Source organism: Streptopelia decaocto (genome assembly GCF_964273445.1).
Source record: "Streptopelia decaocto genome assembly, chromosome: 1".
NCBI classification, from domain to species: Eukaryota; Metazoa; Chordata; class Aves; order Columbiformes; family Columbidae; genus Streptopelia; species Streptopelia decaocto.
In genome coordinates, this window is record NC_138663.1 from 5,203,036 (window position 1) to 5,224,675 (window position 21,640).

The window sequence follows — 21,640 nt, forward strand, 5'->3', positions numbered from 1 at the left end:
CCAAATGTCAGATAGTCCTCAGAGGAGGGCCTAATCCAGGATCAACTGAACCGTTAGATCCAGCTGAGCCATGGACAGGCTTTGCTTATTACAAAATAGCCCCCATGAGTGCTGGGCAGGAATTATCTTTCCCCCTCTACCCCCAAGTCCCTTGTATTTTCAAAAAAACCACTTCATATTAAGAAGCAAAAAATAAAGGATTTGGATTTTCTAACTTGGACAGCTTTTGACTTTTAACAGCTGAGCTGAGAGTTTGTGAAGTTTGTTTGGTTTGTGGGGGTTTTGAGGTTTATTTTTTCTTTTTGTTTTCCTAACTTCAAAATAGTTTAGAAGCATTTGATGCAAATCAGAGACTTGCATGGCCCTTAGTGAACTAAATGTACTTGGCTACACTTGCAGCTGTGCAGCTTTATACTATATTTCTGGAAATTAACTCCCTGTTTGTTTCTTCCTTACTTAATGAGGGGTGAAAATCCTACTTGTGCTGGCACATCAAATGGCTTTTGGAACACATGACACACAGCTCTCTGAATAGATCATTTATATTGCTTAGTGAAACTGGTTTCTCAATGCAACTTTTGCTTGTCTGGTGAAGTTCTGTGCTGGTAACAGCTGGAATAACTCCTGTGCTGTTAAAGGTCTTGACTGAAAACAGATTGAAACAGCTGCCCTATTAGAAAGTTGCTCCCTTATTTCGGGGTGTACTGGTATTTTGGGTTTGGTTCTTGCTATGGGGCTGCACAGTGCAATGCTGCAGCCTGTGAAGATTGGAAATTCAGCCACAGCAAAGTCCTTGTCCTGCAGTGGAAGGTGAGTGATGTGATCTTCATCTTAGCCCTTGGCTAAGAAGTCTCTCAGTAGGCAATAGCAGAGCATGTATGACGTGGGGGAAGGTTGTCCCTCTTGAGCGTTGGGTAACCAGTGTTGTTTCAGCATCCCTAAATTCAGGAGTCCTGTCCCCTTGGCTGAAATGGTGGTGTGCAGTTGTTTCCATTGTGCTCCGAAGTGATTCCTCAGCCCTTGTTCCTGAGAGATCTGAGCAGTTTGCAGTCTTTAACCATATTGCTGCAAAACAAAGTGCTCTGTGACACTGTTGGAGATGAGAACAAACGTGTGCCTGTGTGTGCAGTTGTCACAGTGCGCTGCTTGGGGCTCTTTGTGTTACAGCAAAGGACCGTGAGGACCAAGGCTGGACACGTTCTCCTTCTGAGAGAGAAATAGAGAAGTGTTGTGATACCCCTTTCATGGGTGGGTAGAGCTGAAGTCTATGGTCTTTGACCCGCTCTCGGTGGAGCACAAACTGTTTTCCCATGTCTTATGCTACTGGATAAGACTGATCCAGCCTTTAAATACATGTATTTAAATTCTGTTTAGTGTGGGGGTAGACCCCCAGAGTCTGTTCACATAACACACTTCTTGCCTCCCATTAAACGTATAGAAGCTAAAGAACATCATTGGTCTTAATTTTTCTGCTGACATTACTCTGGTTCCCAACCTATTGTTATCTTGTGAGTGGTTCTTTCAGCCATCTGGTAATATGAGCTTGTCCAGCAGCATAAAACATACATAACCTCAGCTTCAAAGCTCATTTTATCTTTGCCAAATGAAAGCTTCACTGCAGTGTTCACTGTAAAATATTTATTGTGAAATGGATAACTGGAGCCTTAATGAGAACTTGAGTATATCGCTCCAGGTGCTTCACATGGTTGGGAAGTTGGACTTGACCATTGTTCTTTTCAGGCCCTAAAAGGATGTTTCTTTGACTGGAGGAGGAGGAAGAGGAGTAATGATGCACCTGAAGCATTAGCAATATGTATGTGTGTGTATATATGTGTATATATATACATATGTATATACAGGAGATGAGACAAGAGGAGAGCCTAAAGCCAATCACTCCCCTTAGTGATATACTTGAACAGCAGAATGTGGAAGGAGAGTGAAGGTTTCCAAATCTCTTTTCAGTAAGGACAGTATGAAGAGGATACCTGCCAAACCCTGGACTGCCTGGAAGTTCACCACCACTATCCTGCTCACCCTGTTCTAGTGAAATGGGAGGTTATTTGAAATGGATTGGGTGATCTTCCCACTGTCTTCTTGGGTGGAGAAGCCAACCAGAGCATTAACCTCTGGTTATTGCATGCTAGGACTGTGTTGAAGGTGTTGCCTTCAGTTCTCCCTTGCAGGAGAGCTATTTCTCAAGGTAGCTGTACCCAAAGTAGTAGTTCTTTTCTTTGTGTTTTGTTCCAAAGCATGAGCCTTGGCATGAGTTTTGCACTAACTGAGCTGTCTTAAGGATCTTCCAGAGTGCAATTAAATCTAGCTGGTTCCTTTTAGCTCTTGCCCTCTTCCCCACAGCACATGGTGTGAATAAGCAACTATGCTTACTACCTGCCCTGCTGCCACAATGCAAGCAATACTAACTAGATGATTGAGCAACTGGAAAATCACCACTCCACCCCCAGCAGCTGGAGTTCCTACAGCAACAATATGATTTAAATATGCAAGAAAAAAAAAAATCAGTCAAGATTGAACCTACTTCTGCAGGTCTCTGGCAACTCTATTTTCTCCTAACACATGGATGTTATTTAGCTCCCGGAGATGCTTCCACACCCGGCCTCCTTCCTTTCAGTTCTGGAAAGGCAGAGTATGTATGAGCTCAATTTGGCCTTGCCATGTAAATGTCTTTGTGGCTGTCTAAGTCCTCTTTGGCCAAGTTCTCTACTACGCAAACTCCCCTGTGGCTGATCTATAGCATTATTCAGTGATGCCTCGCTTTAAAATAGGCCACAGCCTTGCAGTTTAGGTTTGGTGTTTTCTTTCCAGAGCAGCACCACCTGCAGTGGGGGTGGCTGGCAGGCCCTTCTGTAACCTCCCATTGCCAAATTCCTGCAGTGTACAAATTCCTGCAGCGTAAGGAAGGAGAAGGAGCCAAAGGAAGCTGGGATGAAAATGTTTGACAGTTTGGAGTAACTAAAGACTTCCTCCATGATTAGAAAAGCAGCTAGAAATGTCTAGTCTGCTTTGTAGGGTCATAAGCTGTCACAAGTGCTGGTTCATCATCCTTTAGAGAATTTAAATCTCTGCTAAGCAGAAGTGATGCTCTGTTCAAGGAGGTACTAAGTCTGTTGGAAGCTCATGATGGAACTTCTTTTTCTCTGAGGGAGTCAAGACTCTAATCACTAAACCTGAAATGTTACTCAGATGAGATGCTTCATGGAACGGGAACCTGCACCTCTCCTGGTGCTGCTGAAGACCTGAGCAGCTTTTTAAACATGCAGCTTGTGCACTGAGCGATAAACCATGTGAAGGTTTTCACCACTGTTTGAAGGGTCTGTACTGATTCAGGGAACGTCACACTTAGCGGTAAATCCAGACCTAATCCCAATAACCAAGAAAGCAATAGCCTCTTGTGGCCTGTTGATTCAAAGTTTTGAGTTATTTGTTGCCTCTTTGATGCCCATGGGTCATTGCAGATGAATATCCACCCACCTCTCCTTGCTCTGTCTCTCTCCTTTCCCCAGGGACCATGGTTGGAGCAGGTGCTCCAAGTCACTTCTTCACAAAGCATATCACCCAACGTTGTTCCTCTAGATAGGCACTGTGCTGTATGATCTGTGCCTCTCACTGGGTGACTCATGTGCCCCTGGGGGTATTGCACAGATCCCTGCATGGGTTTATCTTACATCCAGCAGCTCCCTGCTCTGTTAGATACAAGTGCTGGCCCATTTATCCCACATTTCCCATATGGAAAGCACCCATCACACCTTTAACCACATCCTCAACCCTTCCCCCTCATATCCTCCTTGTCTTCAGGAATTTTGTGAACAATGTTGATATAGCATGAAAGAGAGACAGCTGATTTCCAAGGGTAAAAAGCCTTGGTTTCTTTGGCACCAAAACGTAAAGAAATACTCATAAGTTGCCTAGCTCTAGAGGCTTCAGAAGGGAATCGCTGTCACACATGTTGCTGTGATGCATTGCTATGATCGATCTTAAAGGCTGTTAATTGTCCCAAAGCTGGTCCCTGTGTCAAAAGGATGAGAAGCCAAGTAGTCTTTATAGCTCCCATCAATCAGTTTGTCCGCATTGTTTTTGGCAAACCAACAGTCAACTTCCTGCTGGCCATTGTAGATCCTTCTCTGCTTCCACACAACGGGAACCAGTCGTCCCTTCACTTTCAGGGTATTTGTAGGGTTTGGCTTTAATGCTTCAGTTTGGTTCTGGCCAACCAGATGATGACTTGTGTTTAGAGATTCCTGAAGAAGTTTAACTTCATGGTTCAAGAACTGACCTGCAAGGCAAGAGAAAATAGAATCCATGACTGGCTGTTTTGTGCCTGTTCATAAGTTGTTGTGGTTTTGGTTTGTTGCTTGTTTGTTTGTTTTTTAATAGGCTGTATTTTGAGGATTTTTAGCATATTGGGTTGTAAAAGGACTTCTCTGCAATAGCAAGATGAATCTGGGTCCTGTGCTTCCGAACATAGAGATAGAGATTATAATAAAACCGTAATTCTTTTTTTTTTGCTTCTCAACACACACTGCCTGAGCTAAAGACCTTTTTGAGCTGCTAGTTGTAAGTTCCTTTCTGTGGGACACAGTTACTAGAGGATAGTAATCCATACAATGCCCACCAGCAAGCATAAAGAAGATCTAGGCCTGAAGCTCCAAGTTCTCTTCCCTTGCTTTCTTGGGGGCAAGCTCTTTCAGACTAAACTTAAGTGCGGGTTTAGAGGTTGGTGCTTGCAGGTAGCCTGAATCCAAAATCCTACTCCTGACAAATCATCTGCTTAACCTGTAGGTGGCTGAACGTCACGGAAACTATGACTTCAGTCTTGGAGTTCCTCAGTTGTAAATGGTCATAAATATTGCTGCTTCTCGTTGGCTGAAGGAATCCAACCATCTGTTCATTCTCTGAGCCTACTTAAAGCCTAGTTGCTCTCAAACTGTGGGGATGGCTCTTCTTTGACTTTACATTTGAAAGAAAGGGGCCCCAAAAGGTATCAATGGTTCTTGATCTCAATCAGGCTCAGGTGTGAACAGCTCAGTCCTGTGAAAACAGACCCTCTAGACAAGTACTTGAAGGGTAAGCCAATGATCTCTGGCAATGTGCTAGCTCTGTGACTAAAGCTCTCTTCCAGAACCTACAAGAGCTCAGCTGTCATAGAGTCATAGAGTGGTTCAGGTTGGAGGGGACCTTAAAGACCACCTAGTTCCAACCCCCTTGACATGAGCAGAGGCACTTACCACTAGACCAAAGCCCCATCCAACCTGGCCATAAACACTTGCAGGGATGGGGCATCCACAGCTTCTCCGGGCAACCTGTTCCAGTGCCTCACCACCCTCATGGGGAAATAATTTCTTCCTTATATCTGATCTAAATCTACCCTCCTTCAGTTTAAAGCCATTACTCCTTGTCCTATTACTACATGCCCTAGTAAAAAGTCCCTCTCCAGCTTTCTTGTCCTCTTTGCCTAGAGAGATTCAGACCCTTCTTTGCTATGTCCCTGAGAGCACATAAGCAGCTGGGCTATTCTGAATAAGGACTACTGTTAGACAATCTCTTACTGGTGCCTTTGTTCGGGGTTTTTGTGGGATATTTGGTTTCTATATCTGTATTGGGAGCATCAAGGATGTGTATTCTAATGACAAGTGTATTAAAAATCTTTAAAAAAGTGAAAATTTGAACAACAGGCACAGCCACATAGCTAGCATGGTGTGAGATAGCTCATACAGAAAAAGATGGGAGAGGAGATGAGGATACTACTGACAAAGAAGTTGTTTGAGGATGGTTGTAAAAATCTCACCTGTGAACTCAATCCACACATGCCTTGTTCATTAGCTCCTATCTTTGTCCTTTAAAACTGTTTGGGAGCATCATTTTTGTCTGGTTTACAGCTCTGAACCTGAGAACACGTTACTTACCCAGTAGTCCGTGAGAGTTGGAAGAGAGGCCTTTACTGTTGGAAATGTAGAACCCCAGGTGATTCCTCTGATATGGGGCCGGCTTCTTGTAACGGTGAATGAGGATGACAAAGCTGATTGTGTCTCGTATCGTCACAGTGATGTTGGAATTGGCAGAGATGGACACCTCGAGGCTGCTGCTCCGCACAACAGCACTCCGATCGCAGGACAGAAGAAGTCTTTCCCCGTCATCCAGGATGATTCTTTTAGGTGTGATCTCTAGGTAAGACCTCTCTGGCTTATTGTTGAGGATTGTGATGGTGCTAAAGTAAGTCCGATGCTTCTTGTGGCCGTTGGGTGGTGCAGGAGCTCCAATTAATTGTCCATTCACAGTTACACCTTGCAGGAAAATAATCAATAAATGAAAGCTGGAACCAAGAATAGGTCTATTGTCTCAAAGATAAAAGTCTTGCAACTGAGGACATGAAGATTCACCACCTCATGCTCAATTATTTCACCTACCAGTGTTTAAAGCAGTATAACCAGTCTATTATAAAATGGGTACTTTATACAGAGCACCTAAGTTTACCCAGGCTTAGAAAGACTGGCCTTCCTTGGAGCCAGGAGTCCCCAGACTCACTAGTCCTAATATTGTGTACACAGTGCTACAGGACAGGACCAGTTGCTCCTCAGCATGGCCACTTCCTAAAGCTCCATCCAACCTTAGACCTACCTATCATTGAGACAATGATAGATGGGCATTTTGAGTGACATAAGACAAATATTTATCTTCCTGACTGCCATAACCTGACGAACAGTGGTATGATTTACCTAGACCATCTATTTGTTGATGAGTAACTCAAACCTGGGCAAACATACTAGACTTGGAGGACTAGGAAAAGCTGCTGGCAGGCCTCCTTTTAGTAGGTCAAGAGAGGTTCTCCTTCCCCTCTACTCTGCCCTGGTGAGACCACACCCGGAATATTGTGTCCAGTTCTGGGCCCTTCAGTTCCAGAAGGACAGGGAACTGCTGGAGAGAGTCCAGTGCAGGGCAACAAAGATGATTAAGGGAGTGGAGCATCTCCCGTGTGAGGACAGGCTGAGGGAGCTGGGTCTCTTTAGTTTGGAGAAGAGGAGACTGAGGGGTGACCTTATTAATGTTTACAAATATATAAAGGGTGAGTGTCACAAGGATGGAGCCAGGCTCTTCTTGGTGACAACCAATGATAGGACAAGGGGTAATGGGTTCAACCTGGAACACAAGAGGTTCCACTTAAATATGAGAAGAAACTTCTCAGTGAGGGTGCCAGAGCCTGGAACAGGCTGCCCAGGGGGGTTGTAGAGTCTCCTACTCTGAAGACATTCAAACCCCCCTGGGTTTCAAACAGGACACATTCCTGTGTAGCCTCATCTAAGTGTTCCTGCTGTGGCAGGGGGATTGGACTGGATGATCTTTTGAGATCCCTTCCAATCCCTGACATTCTGTGATATCACCAACTGGCATAGGGACTGAACTTCTAGGAAGAGGCCCTGGGTGTATCCTCATGCTGCAGTCTCAGAGAGATCTCATGGTAGTAGACAGTTGCAGTTTGATGTCCCTCTCTACCTAAGAAGAGAAAGAGCCTAGAAAGCCACAGAGTAAGTGTTATTACCTTGGTCAACATGCTAAAGACTGAGCAGGACCAGTAGAGGGAATAACTTGACCTGCAACAGTCTTAAGTGCTAAACCTCCCTAGGTGGCAGTGTAAGAAATTCAGGTTGTCCTTGTGCCGCTGAAAAAGAGGACCCTGAACCCTGCACTTCCATTGGGTTATTTCCAAGTTCACCACTTCTGCTCTTCCAGCTTCCCTCAGTTTTACCCCAAAAGCTACTTTTGAGTAGCTTAAGGTGCAGACCTCACTAAGTCAACTGAAGCCTAGACGTCCACAGTAAGATTGCAAATAATTTTCATTATTTTTGTGAATTCCTGTCCATAAGACAGTGTTTCACTCCCCACGGATTTCTGAACAGCTACTAGACAGTAACAATAAAGGAGGAGGCTTCTGGCTAATTCAGGCTAGACCAAATCCATCAACACTGAGATGAAATGTGTCCATATCCCAATCGTTGCTAAGGGAATCTTTCATGTCTGTCTTTATAGACTCAGCTTGCTAGTGCTGTAGGGTCTATTTTTCTTTCTTAACCTCATTCCACATTTGAGCCACAGAATCATTCAAGCAGAGGCACAAACACAGTTTGTGAAATGTTTAAGGGAAATTTTGCCAAGAGCTGGACCTTATTCACTAAGGCAAGCATGAACACAGAAATATGGAGGCTAGTCCTCTGCCACACAGAACAGAATTCTTATAACTTTATTGTGGCATTTTTTATCTTCTTTGTAAAACAAGTCTGTGCATTGTCTCTGTTTTTGACACCTCTTGTTCCCACCATTTCTCTTCTCGGGACATAATCTGCTTATTAGCTGGCCTGCTTAGAATTCCAGATGGGATCAGAGCACAGCTTGGGCCCCTGGGGATAAGACCGGCTTGGGCAAAGCAGATCCTGAATCCTGTGGGTTTTATCAAGTCTGTCATGACTCTGTAACCAGTTTGGTAATTTCTTCACTGAAACAGCCTCAGTGCTTGGTTAGCCTGTTTGGATACTTTGTCCTGAAGCAAACAGTGCTGTAAGAGTGGAGTTCTAATAACAGAGCAATTTTGGTGAGTTCAAATCTTTTATTTTCATGTAGTGGCTTTGTAGCTACAGGGCTGGTGAAGTTGCACCATTCAAGAAATGCACTGTTTCTGCACCAGAAAGCTGAATCCTCTGCGTAATCTCTCAGCATGGAGGTGGCTGCATGGCTCAGGGAAACACCACATGCCATATGCAAAATGCCTGTGGCTGTTCGTTCATCTGTGGCTGTTGTAGGACTTGTCAAGCACAGCTCCCAGACCATACGGGGTCTAATGATCAGGGTCTCTAGACATGAGGAAGAATTTTTTTACACTGAGGGTGGTAAAACACATGAATATGTTGCCCAGAAATATGATAGATGTGTCGTCCCTGGAGACATCCCAGGCCAGGCTGGACGGGGCTCTGAGCAACCTGAGCTGGTGAAGATGTCCCTCCTCATGGCAGGGGTGGCACTGGATGAGCTTTGAAGGTTCCTTCCAACCCAAACTATTCTATGATCAGGAACAGAGCTCTCCAATCTAACTGGACTGAAGGTGTGCAATGTGATCCTCATGCACTCAAGTGGGTCTCTTGTTCTCTTGATTTCAGTCAGTGAAGGTCTGAACTAGGAAACGTTTGGATACACATGAAGGCCACTTGTCTCTATGGTTAGGTCTACTCTGTTGACACACAGTTCTGTAGATGTGTTTGTATTGTGTATGTAACAACAGCCTGGCCTCCTCCTTGCTTAGGATTGCTGTGAATTTACCCATAAGCAATGCCAAAGTTGAAGGTCAGTAAGTGCAAGTGAACAGTTTACCTCCCCTTCTAATCCAGGTGATCAGAGCGATAAAAATGGTGTGCACAAATTTTCCATTGTCTGTCTGGATAAGCAATTTTTTCTAATTTCCTCTCAGTTTCTTTGCTATGAAGCACCTTGGTGCTTAGTCTTATTGCTAGAGAGTGGGCTTTACACTACAATTTTCCCCCACAAGCAACTGCTTTACTTGGCTGCTCACCAGATTCCTTATGATCAGAGACCAGTCGGAGAATGTCCCCTGGTTCTCCATCAATATTGAAGCAGACAGAGAACTTGTTGGAGGGAAAATCAATGACAAAGTGAGGGTCTCCATCCGCTGAGAAAAGACGGAAAAAAGAGACAAATGTGAGAGACTTACACAAAATGGTAGTGTCCAAGAATGTAAAAAACCTGCTCTTCAAAGTGTGTTTGTCCATGTTTTTTCTAAGACCCCGTGGTTTGTTGTTTTTTTGAGAGTCGGGTGGAGTTTGCCAGGAAATGCCAATTTGGCTTTGTTTTTCACAAGGATTATTTTATTTCGGTTTGTTTTTTTCTCGTAAGAGAGGTTGGGTTTTCAATGAAAACTCAAAACAGTCTGGGTGAAAATCAGGGTATTTTCTTCCTGTAATAAAATTCTAGTGATTTCTGGGAGTTGTCATGCAGGTTTTTTATATTTCTCCATATTCTGTTGTCAGGCTACAATCCCCACAGGACACAAAAAAGTGTCTTCTAACCAAGGACTAGTGCATGGGCACACCTCACACTGAACCTTCCTGGCCCTCAATGTCAGATTGGAGAAGTCAACAGCAGATAGTAAACAACCCCACAATCTTAATTTTTTCAACAATCATTGACCTATCATGAACAACCAAATAGGTGTAATTAATAATAAAAAGAAGCTAAATTCCTAGTTTTTAAGGTAAATTGGACCTTATCTAGTGAAATTGAAGTCTAGATTATTGTTTTTAATGTATGAGAAAGACATTCAGTAAAGGTGCAGAACCAAGAGGAAAATAGTGAAACACTATGGAATTTTCTCTTCTTTTTCCATTCAACATCATTTTTTATGTTTCAGCAACATCATTACTTTATAAAATGTTTTTTTTGAGTATTTCTAGTACAGAGAGGATGCGCTTCCTGGTCTCCCAAATCTACAGAAGTCCCAAACCTGAGGATCAAGTGTTGTAGATCATCTGCCTTGCTGTGTTTCCTCACATCACTTCTCATTACTGATCCTCTCTGTGTTTTGCTGTTTTCATTTTCCTCCCTCCTCTGCAAGTCTGGTAAACAGGCTTTTGGCTGATTGTCAGGATGGTTATACCACAGTGGCATGCAACTGAGGTTTCCATAAATCAACAACTATTATTTTGAATTATTAAAGGCATGAAAACAGGTACTGACCTGAAGTTTTGGAGATTTTAATTCTTTGTTTATCTTGCTGTCTGCGTATACCTAGAAGTGGGGAAGGCAGGCTGTTACAATTACTTGTTGAGCAGCAGAAAGAGACATAGTATAACAATGGTGCCAAAATATTATTTAGCGAGATTATGTGAAGTATACTTGCAGCTACTTTAAACTTCATTTAGAATATCAATTTTTCTTCAGTGATACCTACAGAGCAGTAAGCGCTTCAAGGGGGTGAGTCAGGTGCCTAAAAAGTTTGCTTAGGGTCACACAACCCACAATTAGTAAAATCAATATGAAAATCTCTGCTTTCTGTTTACCACTGCTCGGTTCATTGGCTAGATCATCCTTGTTGACAAAGTCAGCCATGAGACATCACCTACATGAAGAGATTTCTTACCAACACATGGTTATTTTTCTCTCATACCTGGTGGTGCCTTGTGTCCCTGCAAGCTCTGCAACTTCTCACCGATGCCATCAGTAGAAGGGGTGATAAACTCCTCTTGAGGTGGTTCTGAATGGAGCCCAGCCTCTCTCATCTTCAGAACGGTGAAGGGAGTAACAAAATTGTAAGTCAATGCCATTGACTTGGCTTTCTCCATCAAATAGTCTTTTTCCTGGTTGTCATCACTCTTCAACCGAGAGTTAAGCAATTCCTTGATGGTGAGGTAACTCCATGCCCTCTCAATGTAATTATTATCACCTTTGCCATCTTCCAGGCCAGGGACACCTCTGATGTCATTCCTGCTTGGCAGGTCAATAGCCACATCTGTTTTGAGGAGAATGTACTTCTTGGAGTTGCTAGCAGTCACCTCTACGTGGAGACTGTCGGAGGTGCGGTTGATGAGCTTGCCAGCTATTATAATTTCAGAGCCATTGAAGTAGTTAGGGAAGAAGTTCTGAGTGACTTGCTCCACATTGTCTTCAGAGTAATCAACACGGATGTCAGAGAGAAGGGGTGTTCCTATTTCGTCATAGAACCTTAAACAAAAACACATTTCTCACCGTTAGTACTACTCATCCAAGTGTATGCACACACTCTTGCACTTATACATGGCCAAGGATGTAGTCAGACCAACTAATATGGCTCCTAAGACATTCAGGAGGAGTTAGAACTACCAGGCCCCATATTTAACCACTGCATCCACTGTAACTGGGCCCAAAGGGCCAAGGGAGTCTCTACCCTTAGGGATTTTCAAAACTTGAGAACACGAGATCCTGAGAAACCTCACCTAAATTTGAAATTAGCTTTTCTCTGAGCAAAAGGCTGGATTACATGACCTCCAGAGGTCCCTTTCAACCAAAATTATTCCCTGCCTCATTGTAGTTTCCAGTGTTTCTTAGGCATCTAGGCAGAGTGTCTTAAGTATGTTCAAAGCATCCCACCATGGCCTGGCAGTCACCTTCCTTCCACTATGATTCCAGAGCTCTTCAAGGAGATATTTGTGACCATTTAAGTTTGCTTAAGAGGACGTGTCCATTACAAGTTAATTCTTCACTTCTCAGGCTCATAGAAAACACTCTAGTTATTTCAAAATCTACTTAGAAGAGATACTGCTACCCATAGTTGTCTAGTAGTGTTCTGCATGGTATTTCAGAGCCAGAAACTGTAAGACCAAGATGTTAGGGCCCCCAAAGCTAAGAGTATCTGATCAAAAGCTTCTGTACCACTGGAAGAGCCCTAGATAACACGTTTTGGAATGGTCACTGTGGGACAGGCAGGAATGAAGTCAAAGGAGAAAGAAAACCAAGAAAGAATCTCACTGTGCCCAGTGAGCACATTTCCAAGGAATTGAGGAGTCCTAACTACTGAATACAGGCAGCTTGGCAGAAGAGAACTCAATGCTACCCTATTGCTAATTTTCTTTTGGAGCAAGACATGGTTTCCATGGAGCTTAACCCTATAATGCCTTGTTAACATGACCTACCATACTTCTGTGAATACTTGTTCAGGCCTGAAAGCTTTTACAAGCAGTCAAGTCCTAAGTTTGCAACACTGTGTTTTCCCTGAAATAATGTGCTTTTGATGGATGTTCCCAAACTGCTCCAAGAGTGCCATATTTCCCATTAAAATGCCAGGCTCTTCATCTCTTGGCAAGTGATTTGAGTCTAATTGGGTAAATAAATGAAGAATTGGCCTCAGACGTTTTTAAGCTGCATTTATTTTTCACATCTGCTTAAACAGATTGTCCGGAAGCTAGAGTCACACTTTCTGTTTTATTCTCTCTCCAAGGAAAACCAAAGCCTGAATTGGTTGACTTTCTTTTAAAGTCTATCTAAGCACTCTTTGATGCAGAGACCTTGTCACAGTTTAAAATGTGAGTGAATTAAACCTTACAACTCTGTGAAATAACTCCTTGGTTTTAACAAATGGTGGAGTGAGAGATACAATGTCTTATAGCACAATGCAGGGAAGTCTCTGTGTAAAAATACAACCCACTGACCAAAAAAATCAGAAATTACATTGGCACCCATGTCGATTTTCCCTCCAACTGTGGTTTGAATTGGCCTCCAGGAAGTGATTTTCTGTGTAAATTTGGCACCAGGTGCCCAATGTGTTTGCCACCACTAAGCTTGATAAACAGTGAGCTGTTTATCAGACATATGTGTTTGAACAAGTGCTGGGTTCCTTGGCACAACCAATAAGCACATCCTTCATGTGCCATGGAATGCCACTCACTACCCAAAATGCATGTTCTGAGAAGCAAATGAGATGGGTGGAGTGGCAGATGGATCTACAAAATCCAATTTAAAAGGAAGACAACCCTTGTCCACACATCACAACCACAGGAAGAAAAGCTCTAGTGGAAGGTTCAAGATCTCATCGCTCCAGATAAATTAGACACTAGCTAGCCAAGAGGTGTCTTTGTTTTCCGAGGTTCAAAACTAACATTTTGGGAGTCAAAGACAAAGATTTTTGCTTGGAAATACTGACACACTGCCTGACATTTTAGACAGAGCTGTGGTTCAGGTATCGTTTTGTTGTTCCTTACTAGGGTCTCCCCTTGAACTACAGCTCCATGATCACAGAAGAGGAATGTAATCTCTGCTTCTACTGAATGAGAAGGATTACCGGAAACTTGTTAGGAGTTTGGGTTACAAAGAATAAGAGGATTAAGTGACTACATGATCACCCCAGCGTATTTTTCAAAGTCAAGTATTTTGGAGTTTGAACATAAGAATACATTAAAAAACAAAACGAAACAAAAAAAAAAAAAACAAAACACAAATGAACAAAGAAACAAACAAAAATAAATAATTTTCTGCCCCAAACTGGTATCTCCATTCCTGAGCCCCTCCATATTGTTTATGTTGTCAGTTTGAAGCAAGCAATCCATCTTTTCCTCCCTCCCTCCACCTGCAGAGAGGTGCCGCTCATGCCTCCCATCTCTCCAGGTTTACATGCCCAAAACAAGTATCTGAATTAGCAAAACAAATGCCTTGTTCTGAGGGGCTGGGAAGCTGCAGTACGGCTCAAGGGATCTTCTGGGAAGGAGACAATTTCTGGGTAGGTCTCCTCAGTATCTGATCATACTCTGCCTCTCTCTACCAGAGCTGAGCCTCAGAGAAACTCCCATCTCTTGCAATGTCTCCTTAGAAGATTTTCCCTTGCAAAACCCTTGCCTAGAGGACCCAAAAAATATATGAGCACAGAAAAAGCAGAACATACCCTTTGAGGTGACTGGCTGCATCCTCATCCTCCTGGAAATGCCTCGTCATGCCACAGTTTTCCAGTGCCATTCTCTCCAGCAGCTTGTGGTCCACATCATTGCCAATGCCAATGGTGAAGAGGCAGAATTTATCACGTATGGCGTCCTTGGTGTTGCTGAGGATTCTGGACGACTGTGTTTCCCCAACAGTGGGCCTCCCATCCGTGAGGAAGATGATCAGGGAGACGCTCCTGGCATCAATGTCGTTCTGAGCAATGTAATCATTGAGCAGCTTTGCGCCAGTCTGGAGAGCACCATTAATATTAGTCCCTAGGAAGTTATCAAAAGGATTAGCTCATTTCTCCTCCTAATAGGGATACAAATAATCTTCCTAAACTCCATTTAGTATGACGACAGCATCTGTGTTCATCGGGATGTTCCTTTTCTCTACGTAAGGTTGCACTGGCCCTTTAATTCAGTTCAGCTCTGTTACTTAGCACCAGTATGAACTGAATTAGGAATCACAGTCTATTATGTGAAATTGCCATATTCTTGAATGTACAATGTACAATAATCAGCCATGATAAGCAGAGTCACGGGACATACCATGTCCTGCCTGTACATACAAAAAAAGTTAAACTTAATTACGAGGCTCTCCCAGATTATATCTAACTAGGAAAACAAGTTCTGCTCACTTTGCCTGAAGGGCACAAGTTTTGGAGAAAGAGAAAAAGCCTTCAAATGTGAAAACAAGTGGCTGGGTTTGTTCTTCAAACCCCAGGGGCTAACAAAGTTCAAAGGGAAGAGAAATGGTTTTGTTAGCTGAGGAGTATGTTTTCATAAAACAACTGGCTAGCAAAGAATGGAGCTGCTTGAAGTGGGAAGAGAGGGAGAAAAGAGAAAATAAATGAGGAAATAGAGGTACTTTAGAAGAATAACCATGAAAAGGATTCAAACCTACTGCATGCTCAGGGAAAAAGAAAGCAGGAAAATGAGCACAGGTATCTCCTTGCTCCATGTATTTCTTGTGCCAGTCAAGGCAAAGAGGGATTGATTGTGGAATCCTTGCAAAATCAGTATGTCTGGGTTAAAAACAGCTCAGGTATCTAGAAACTTAGTGTGCACAGCTCCAGTGACTGCAGCAAGATAAGTAATAGGAAATGGACTAAGATTTCAGAAGAGTCCTCAAAATACAGACTGTTTTTCTTGCAAAATGGTTTTGAACCAAAACCATGCAATTCAATATCCTAATACTCTCTCAGACTCCATCCAGATCCAAAATTTCAGAAAGAGTTTTCTCCTCAGAAACAAAAGAAAACCATCCCATGTGGCAGAGTGTGTCATTTCAAACCCAGCCAGATCGCAGAGTTACCAAGCACTGAAAACTGCGGTTTGCCACATATACAAATATTTAGCAGCAATATTTTGTTCCCGTTTCTTCAGTATGTGAGTATGACACAGCAGTGTAAGCACTGCATGTTCTTTGTGTGTGTGATCTGCAAGCCTGAGAGTGTTCACATTCACTCAAAGATGCTGAAGCAACAGCAGCTGTATAGGGAAAATGCAGAGTTAGTTAGACAAAACTAAAGTAATGCTGGCCTGTGATGGGGAATCACTGCACCTTCCTGATGAACCTGAGTTAATAATTTCCTTTACTTTTGTTCTCTGGCAGGTTCACGGGCAAACTCAGCTGGTTCCTGCACAGCTCTTTTGGCACTCCAGGAGTAAAAAGTTTTGTACTCTGAGTTTAGTCCCATTATTGGTAATTGTTTAACTGGGCAGGTCCCTTGACCACTTCCTAAACTCTTCTTCTCACAATACAAACAGTACAGCAAACCATCCTGTTTTCTGTGATTTTCCATCAGAGAGTTTCCTTTGCTAGGAGTGGTCACTGGTCAGGAGAAGCCATGGGAAGGCTCTGTCTGACCTTCAACCAGCTGTGACTGCTTGCATGGAGAAGGGTTTGCACAGGTCATTTTGAAGCTTTCTGCTTATCTCAGGTATGATGGGCATACCTGCCAAAGTATGTTTGGTTATAAACCTCACTATGTTGTTGTTTTGGGTTTGTTTTTTTTTTTTTTTACTAGTGTCTGTAGCCTCATAGGAGACCACTGATTCAAATTCAAAATCATGTCTGCACTCTATCACTGTTCTGGGGTCTCCTCCTCTTCCCTTCTGGCAACAAGGCACAAATGAAAAGGGTCAAAAAATTCTTAAATATCATTCTGACTGCTCCTTGGTAGAGACATGAAGAAGACACTACTAGGTGAGAAACCAGGTCCTGTAGAAAGCAATCCCACAGCGCAGGCTGAGTAGTCCATCCCTGGAGTTTCCAGCCCAGACAAAATCATGCACCTGCTTTTAAACAGGCTTTCAGAAATCACACAAGTACCAGCCCTGTGTGTCCTTCACCAAAATGCGGTATTTTTTTCCTGTGTCCTCAATAAATAACCCTGGGAACTTTCCCACTCTGAGGGTCTCCCCAGATAAATGGGAGAATGGGCGCAACTTGATTTTAACAAGTATATCGGGTCCTATGACTGGATGTGGGGACACTTTCCCATCGTGCACACTGATAAAGAGCACATAACATTCTGTCACATAAACCTGAGTGGAGGTAGTGAATGGCCCCTCTTGTCCCATGACCTAAGTCCCAATGTGTTTTTATTGCTACATACTACAGGACCACATTCACCACTATCCATTCTGCTGTAGTTAATTGGATAGCAAAATTAATCCCGTTCGTATCTCTGGACCGTACCTCCAGTAGGTGACATATTATGAATGTATTTTTTTGCATCTCTTATATTATTTGGAGTAACTGGCACCATCTGGTCCTGCTGCCAGACCTTTATTCGGTTGGAAAAGCCAATGATATTGAAGTGGTCTTCAGGCCTTAGGTCCTGGAGAATTGTGAAGAGAGCTTCTTTGGTCTAGAAAGAGAAGAGAAAAGAGACCAGTAGGCACAACTGTCACTGTTTTAGTGGGCAAGGATTTAATTCTTAAGAGGTTTACTGATCTTACAGATATTTCTTATAGATATCTCTACACTGCCGGTTTGGCTGATGAAGAAAACTGTGATGTCCTCTCAAGGCCTGGTCTCCTGTGGTGTCAGGTGCTACACAACTATAAGATGAACAACCCTTGCCCAAAAGATCTTGCAAAGCTGTGAGAAATGTGCCTGGACCTAAAAGCTTAAAACTCATTCATGACAATTAGGATAAAAGCTCTCACTGACTGGGAAAACCATGCCCTGAACTAAGGGATACTAAATAATGTTGACTAATACCAAATGCTCTTCTATACCCTTCCAGAATTGCTGTAAGTCACATATTGTTAAAAAGGTTACTTATAATACACCTCTAAATATGTCAAGGATGCAACTGCTCTGTTTATAATTAAAATACCAGTTAAGCTAATATGTTCAAATGAATGTGATATAAAAAGGAGCCCTGACTAGTCATTGCAGGTTCTACCTGCTAGTCAGTTTTGTCCCAGGCTTGTTTTTCCAGCAATATGTCAACGTTATATTGCTCCACTGTTCATCATCCTATGTAAATACAGGCCATCACAGTGAGGAAAGCTGGTATCAAGATGAGTTTGTAGCAAGAGAGGTTAAGGTTCCTGGGTAATGGGAAAGACAGGCCACTGAGGATAAGCCAGCAGAAAGAGTGCAGATGTGTCCAGTTCTCCCCAGTGTGACCAGCTTTGATTTAACAGCCATGCAGCTGTGTTCGCATGGAGACAAACTTCAGATTAGTAAGACCAGCTCAGAGAAGATGCCCAAAAGCAGCCTCTGTCTATGCAAACATACCCTATCCTTGGATGAAAAACACATGGAAAGAATATGAGGAAATATCTGTAAGCAGAGGGATCAGCAGCTTCTCAGCTCTGCCCCTTCTTGGCCAGCATTAGGCCTTTCAAATTTCAAGGAAAGCTATGTAGGAAATAACATGGTGGACTCATCAGCATTTAAAGCTTTCTCTTGTGCCTGTCAAGGAAATATGTGAAGGGCTTGTTCAGAAAAAAACACAAAAGGTAATTAACGATTCTGGAAACCACATGTTTCTAGGCCTAATGTTGCTATAATAAAGACAGTTTGGAAAAGAGCTGAAAGAACTGATCAAGCTGTGTCATCAATATCCCTCTGGATTCTACATTGAAGCCGATGATGCAATGATGCAACCGCAAACAAATTGCCCACCGCAGAGGAATCTGTAGTCCTCCCAGCTGTTGTCTTGGCTTCCTGTTCATCTGATGTTAAGGGGAATATTTCCCATAGCTTCAAACAATCTTGAACCAGGTCTGGAGTCCCTCCCTGCCTGTTTCTGTCGTCTGTATAAACCGTTTTCCACTGTAGGGATCACAGGATTCATCTCCCACTTGCTCAGCTGGAACATTGCTCCACATCTCACCACTGCACATTTTATTAATGTTTCAAAGATGAGAATACTAAACCAAATGCTGGTGGATGAGGTTCTTTCAAAGAGAAGGAGAGAGCCCTGCTTGGTTCAGATCGTGATATGCACCAAATAAACCTTCAAGAAGATGAATCCCTGTCCCAAACATGAGGGCTGTCTCCCCAGCCTAGCAGTCCATACAGAGCTTGCTAAGATGAGCTAAATAGACATTATTTCAAAAGGAAGGAAAAGCTTTATGTTGTCTCATCTCCTCTTTTACAATAGCCTTTGTATTGTAAAAATGCATAGTTAATCTATACTACCCTTCAGAGGGACACTCAAGCATTCACAATCCTGTTTTATAGAAGTGAAAATTGAGGCACAGACTACTTTAGTAGTGATGTCAAGGCCACAAATTGAGAGCTTTCCAAAACCTGGAGTTTCCAGCTCTCAATCCAGTAGGTCAAATAGTCTCTCATGCACATGTAGAAGAGCAAAGCAGCAATCACACAGTGAAGAAAAGGACTCTTGGATTTATTTTGTGATAACAAGAGTGGCCCTCAAAAAATGAGATCAAAGTGAGTAAAAAGTGAAAATGGAGAAGCTTCTACCCCGTTTAAGTATGATCAGGCCTTCATGCCAAGCTCCGCTGAAGGAAATTCTGGGCAGGATGGTAAAGCAAGAAACAACGAGGCCACAACAGCTCCCCATGTGCAATATCCGTCCTCCACTCCCTGCCACGGGCAGGCAAGGGAGGAAAAAAGAGGTGCCTAGAAGCAACAATTGGGAGCAAAACTCCCCAAGTCTCATTATCCATATTATAGCTCTGATTATAATTAATATCATTTGACCTTTTCCATTACAAAACCTTTTTTTTTTTTTCCGTTTTTTTGCAATTCTGTCAAACTGCACTTTTCTCAGAGGGGTTTATTGGGCTGAACGGCTCTGTTGTTTCTGTAAACAAGGCAAGAGGAAAAACAATCTTGCTTTGGCCTTCTTGCAGAGAGAATGCGTCTCACCTCCAGAGGCCTCAGAAATTCCTTTTGACATTCTTGCCTGCGTTCAGCCAAAAGAAAAGGAAAATAAAAGGAGAAACAACGCAGAGCAGCAGTGCAGTTTGTGTGCACACAGCATCCAAGCTAGAATTGCAGAGGGGTCAGGAGGGAACCGAAGCAGATTTTCACTTCCCCACACCCTCATACAGGGGCCCAGTGTGGGGTTGGGACCATCTCTCTCTCTCCCCTTCTTTCATTCTCTCTTTCCTTTTTGTTTCTTATTTATGTCACAGTTAAGTCATTTCCATGGAGTTTGATTCAGTTTTTCTCAGGAAAAAAAAAATGTCATATTTTAATGCAGATGCACAGACAGCCTGGATTCTGGCATCTCTATCGGATGCTTGTCTCTGCAATTAAAACAAAACAAAACAAAACAAAACAAAACAAAACCAACAACAACAAAAAAAACAACCTTTGAATTTGTGGAACTCGTGTAATATATATATACATAGAAACATATGTACAAGTGTGTGTACGTGTACCTGGTTTTGCTCCAAAGCAAACAGAATGAGGGAGGCCATATGGTCAGTTCTCCTGCAGTTTTTACCTCATCCCCAGCAAAAATGAAGGGTGGGATTCAGCTTTCCCAACTCAGTCATCAGAAAGCTGGGCATTGCATCTAATCCCTGTCTAGGCAGGGAAAGGCACCTCCAGAGAGTGATCCATCCCATCTGTTTTGGACAGGGTTTAGGATGGGCTGAGTCATTGCCTGGAAATGCCTGTCTCCCTGCATTACCTCCAAGAGGCTGAGTAGCTCAACGATAGAGAAGGTGGGACTCACCTCAGACCAAATCCTGCCTGGTCCTGAGCAATATGGCACTTACTGGTGCCAAAAGGAGCTGAACTGGCTCTCCATCTCTCCCAGAGTACTCCGAATTTCCTGGCTTATCCCATGTATTTCTATCCCTCCTCCCAGCTCATAAGAACCTACAGGCTTATCCTGAACACTGCAGTCTCTATGGGGTGACAACACACACTTTGCTACCAATATCCCTCACCCATAAATGGGCTGAAAGAGAGACGTGACTTCCCTCTGTAGGGCTGGATACAATTCAGGAGCTGGCAGGCAAAAGCAACTTTAAATAAGGGGAATATCTTGGTAAAAGTGTACTGCTTGAAATCCTTTAAGTAGGCAGCTATGACTGAGTGCTCTTGGTACCCGTCCCACTCCTCCAGCAGCCCCCAGGCAAGGATTTGCAGAGCATTTCGTGCAGAGAGTGCCTGGCAGCAGCTTCAGTCGGGACGCAGCAGCGAGTTTCTTGTTCTGGCCATGTAAGGCCACAGCTGGAACTTCTCCTGGCTCTGAGGAGCCAAGGGCTGAGGCTGCCGGGATCCCCAAGCTGCTCCACTGCCGATGGGGTCTTTGCATTTCCAGTCCTTCCTGGCCCCAGTGAGTCATTGCACTGAAACTGGTGCCAAAGGCACGCTCCTGAGAGACAGAAAATTAACCGTTTCTTCCGTGGTGAGAGCCAGATCATTCCTCCACGGCTGTGTGTACAACACTGATTCATTTGGGGGATAAACTGTGCACAGATGTAACCCAAGGGTCCAGTGCCCTTGTGCCAGGTGCTCTAAGGTGAAACCCTTCTCCCAAAGTGTTTGCCTGAAGAGATGCATTTTTGTGTGGACGGTGGAGAAAGGATTAAAGGAGAGGATGTCATGAAGTAGCAGTGCAAAACAGAAAAAAAATGCCAGTTGGGAATGGTTTGTACCTGTCAGAAACAAGTTTTAAATGAGGATTTAAAAGATAATAACTTGGGAGACGAAAATTCCTCCGTTT

General features: G+C 43.2%; 1 protein-coding gene across 2 annotated transcripts in view; it reads right to left on the reverse strand.

Moving 5' to 3' along the window:
• Positions 1 to 846: 846 nt before the first annotated feature.
• Positions 847 to 21,640, reverse strand: part of ITIH5 (inter-alpha-trypsin inhibitor heavy chain 5) — a 46,703-nt gene continuing 25,909 nt past the window's right edge. For both annotated transcript variants that reach the window (XM_082071972.1, XM_082071973.1), the window contains 7 exons: positions 17,167 to 17,338; positions 14,426 to 14,735; positions 11,183 to 11,736; positions 10,753 to 10,803; positions 9,572 to 9,688; positions 5,922 to 6,299; positions 847 to 4,291 (listed from right to left, as the gene is read on the reverse strand). In XM_082071972.1, coding sequence (XP_081928098.1) covers positions 3,993 to 4,291; positions 5,922 to 6,299; positions 9,572 to 9,688; positions 10,753 to 10,803; positions 11,183 to 11,736; positions 14,426 to 14,735; positions 17,167 to 17,338 — 1,881 coding nt within the window. In that variant the 3' untranslated portion in view covers positions 847 to 3,992. The remainder of the gene's footprint in view (positions 4,292 to 5,921; positions 6,300 to 9,571; positions 9,689 to 10,752; positions 10,804 to 11,182; positions 11,737 to 14,425; positions 14,736 to 17,166; positions 17,339 to 21,640) is intronic.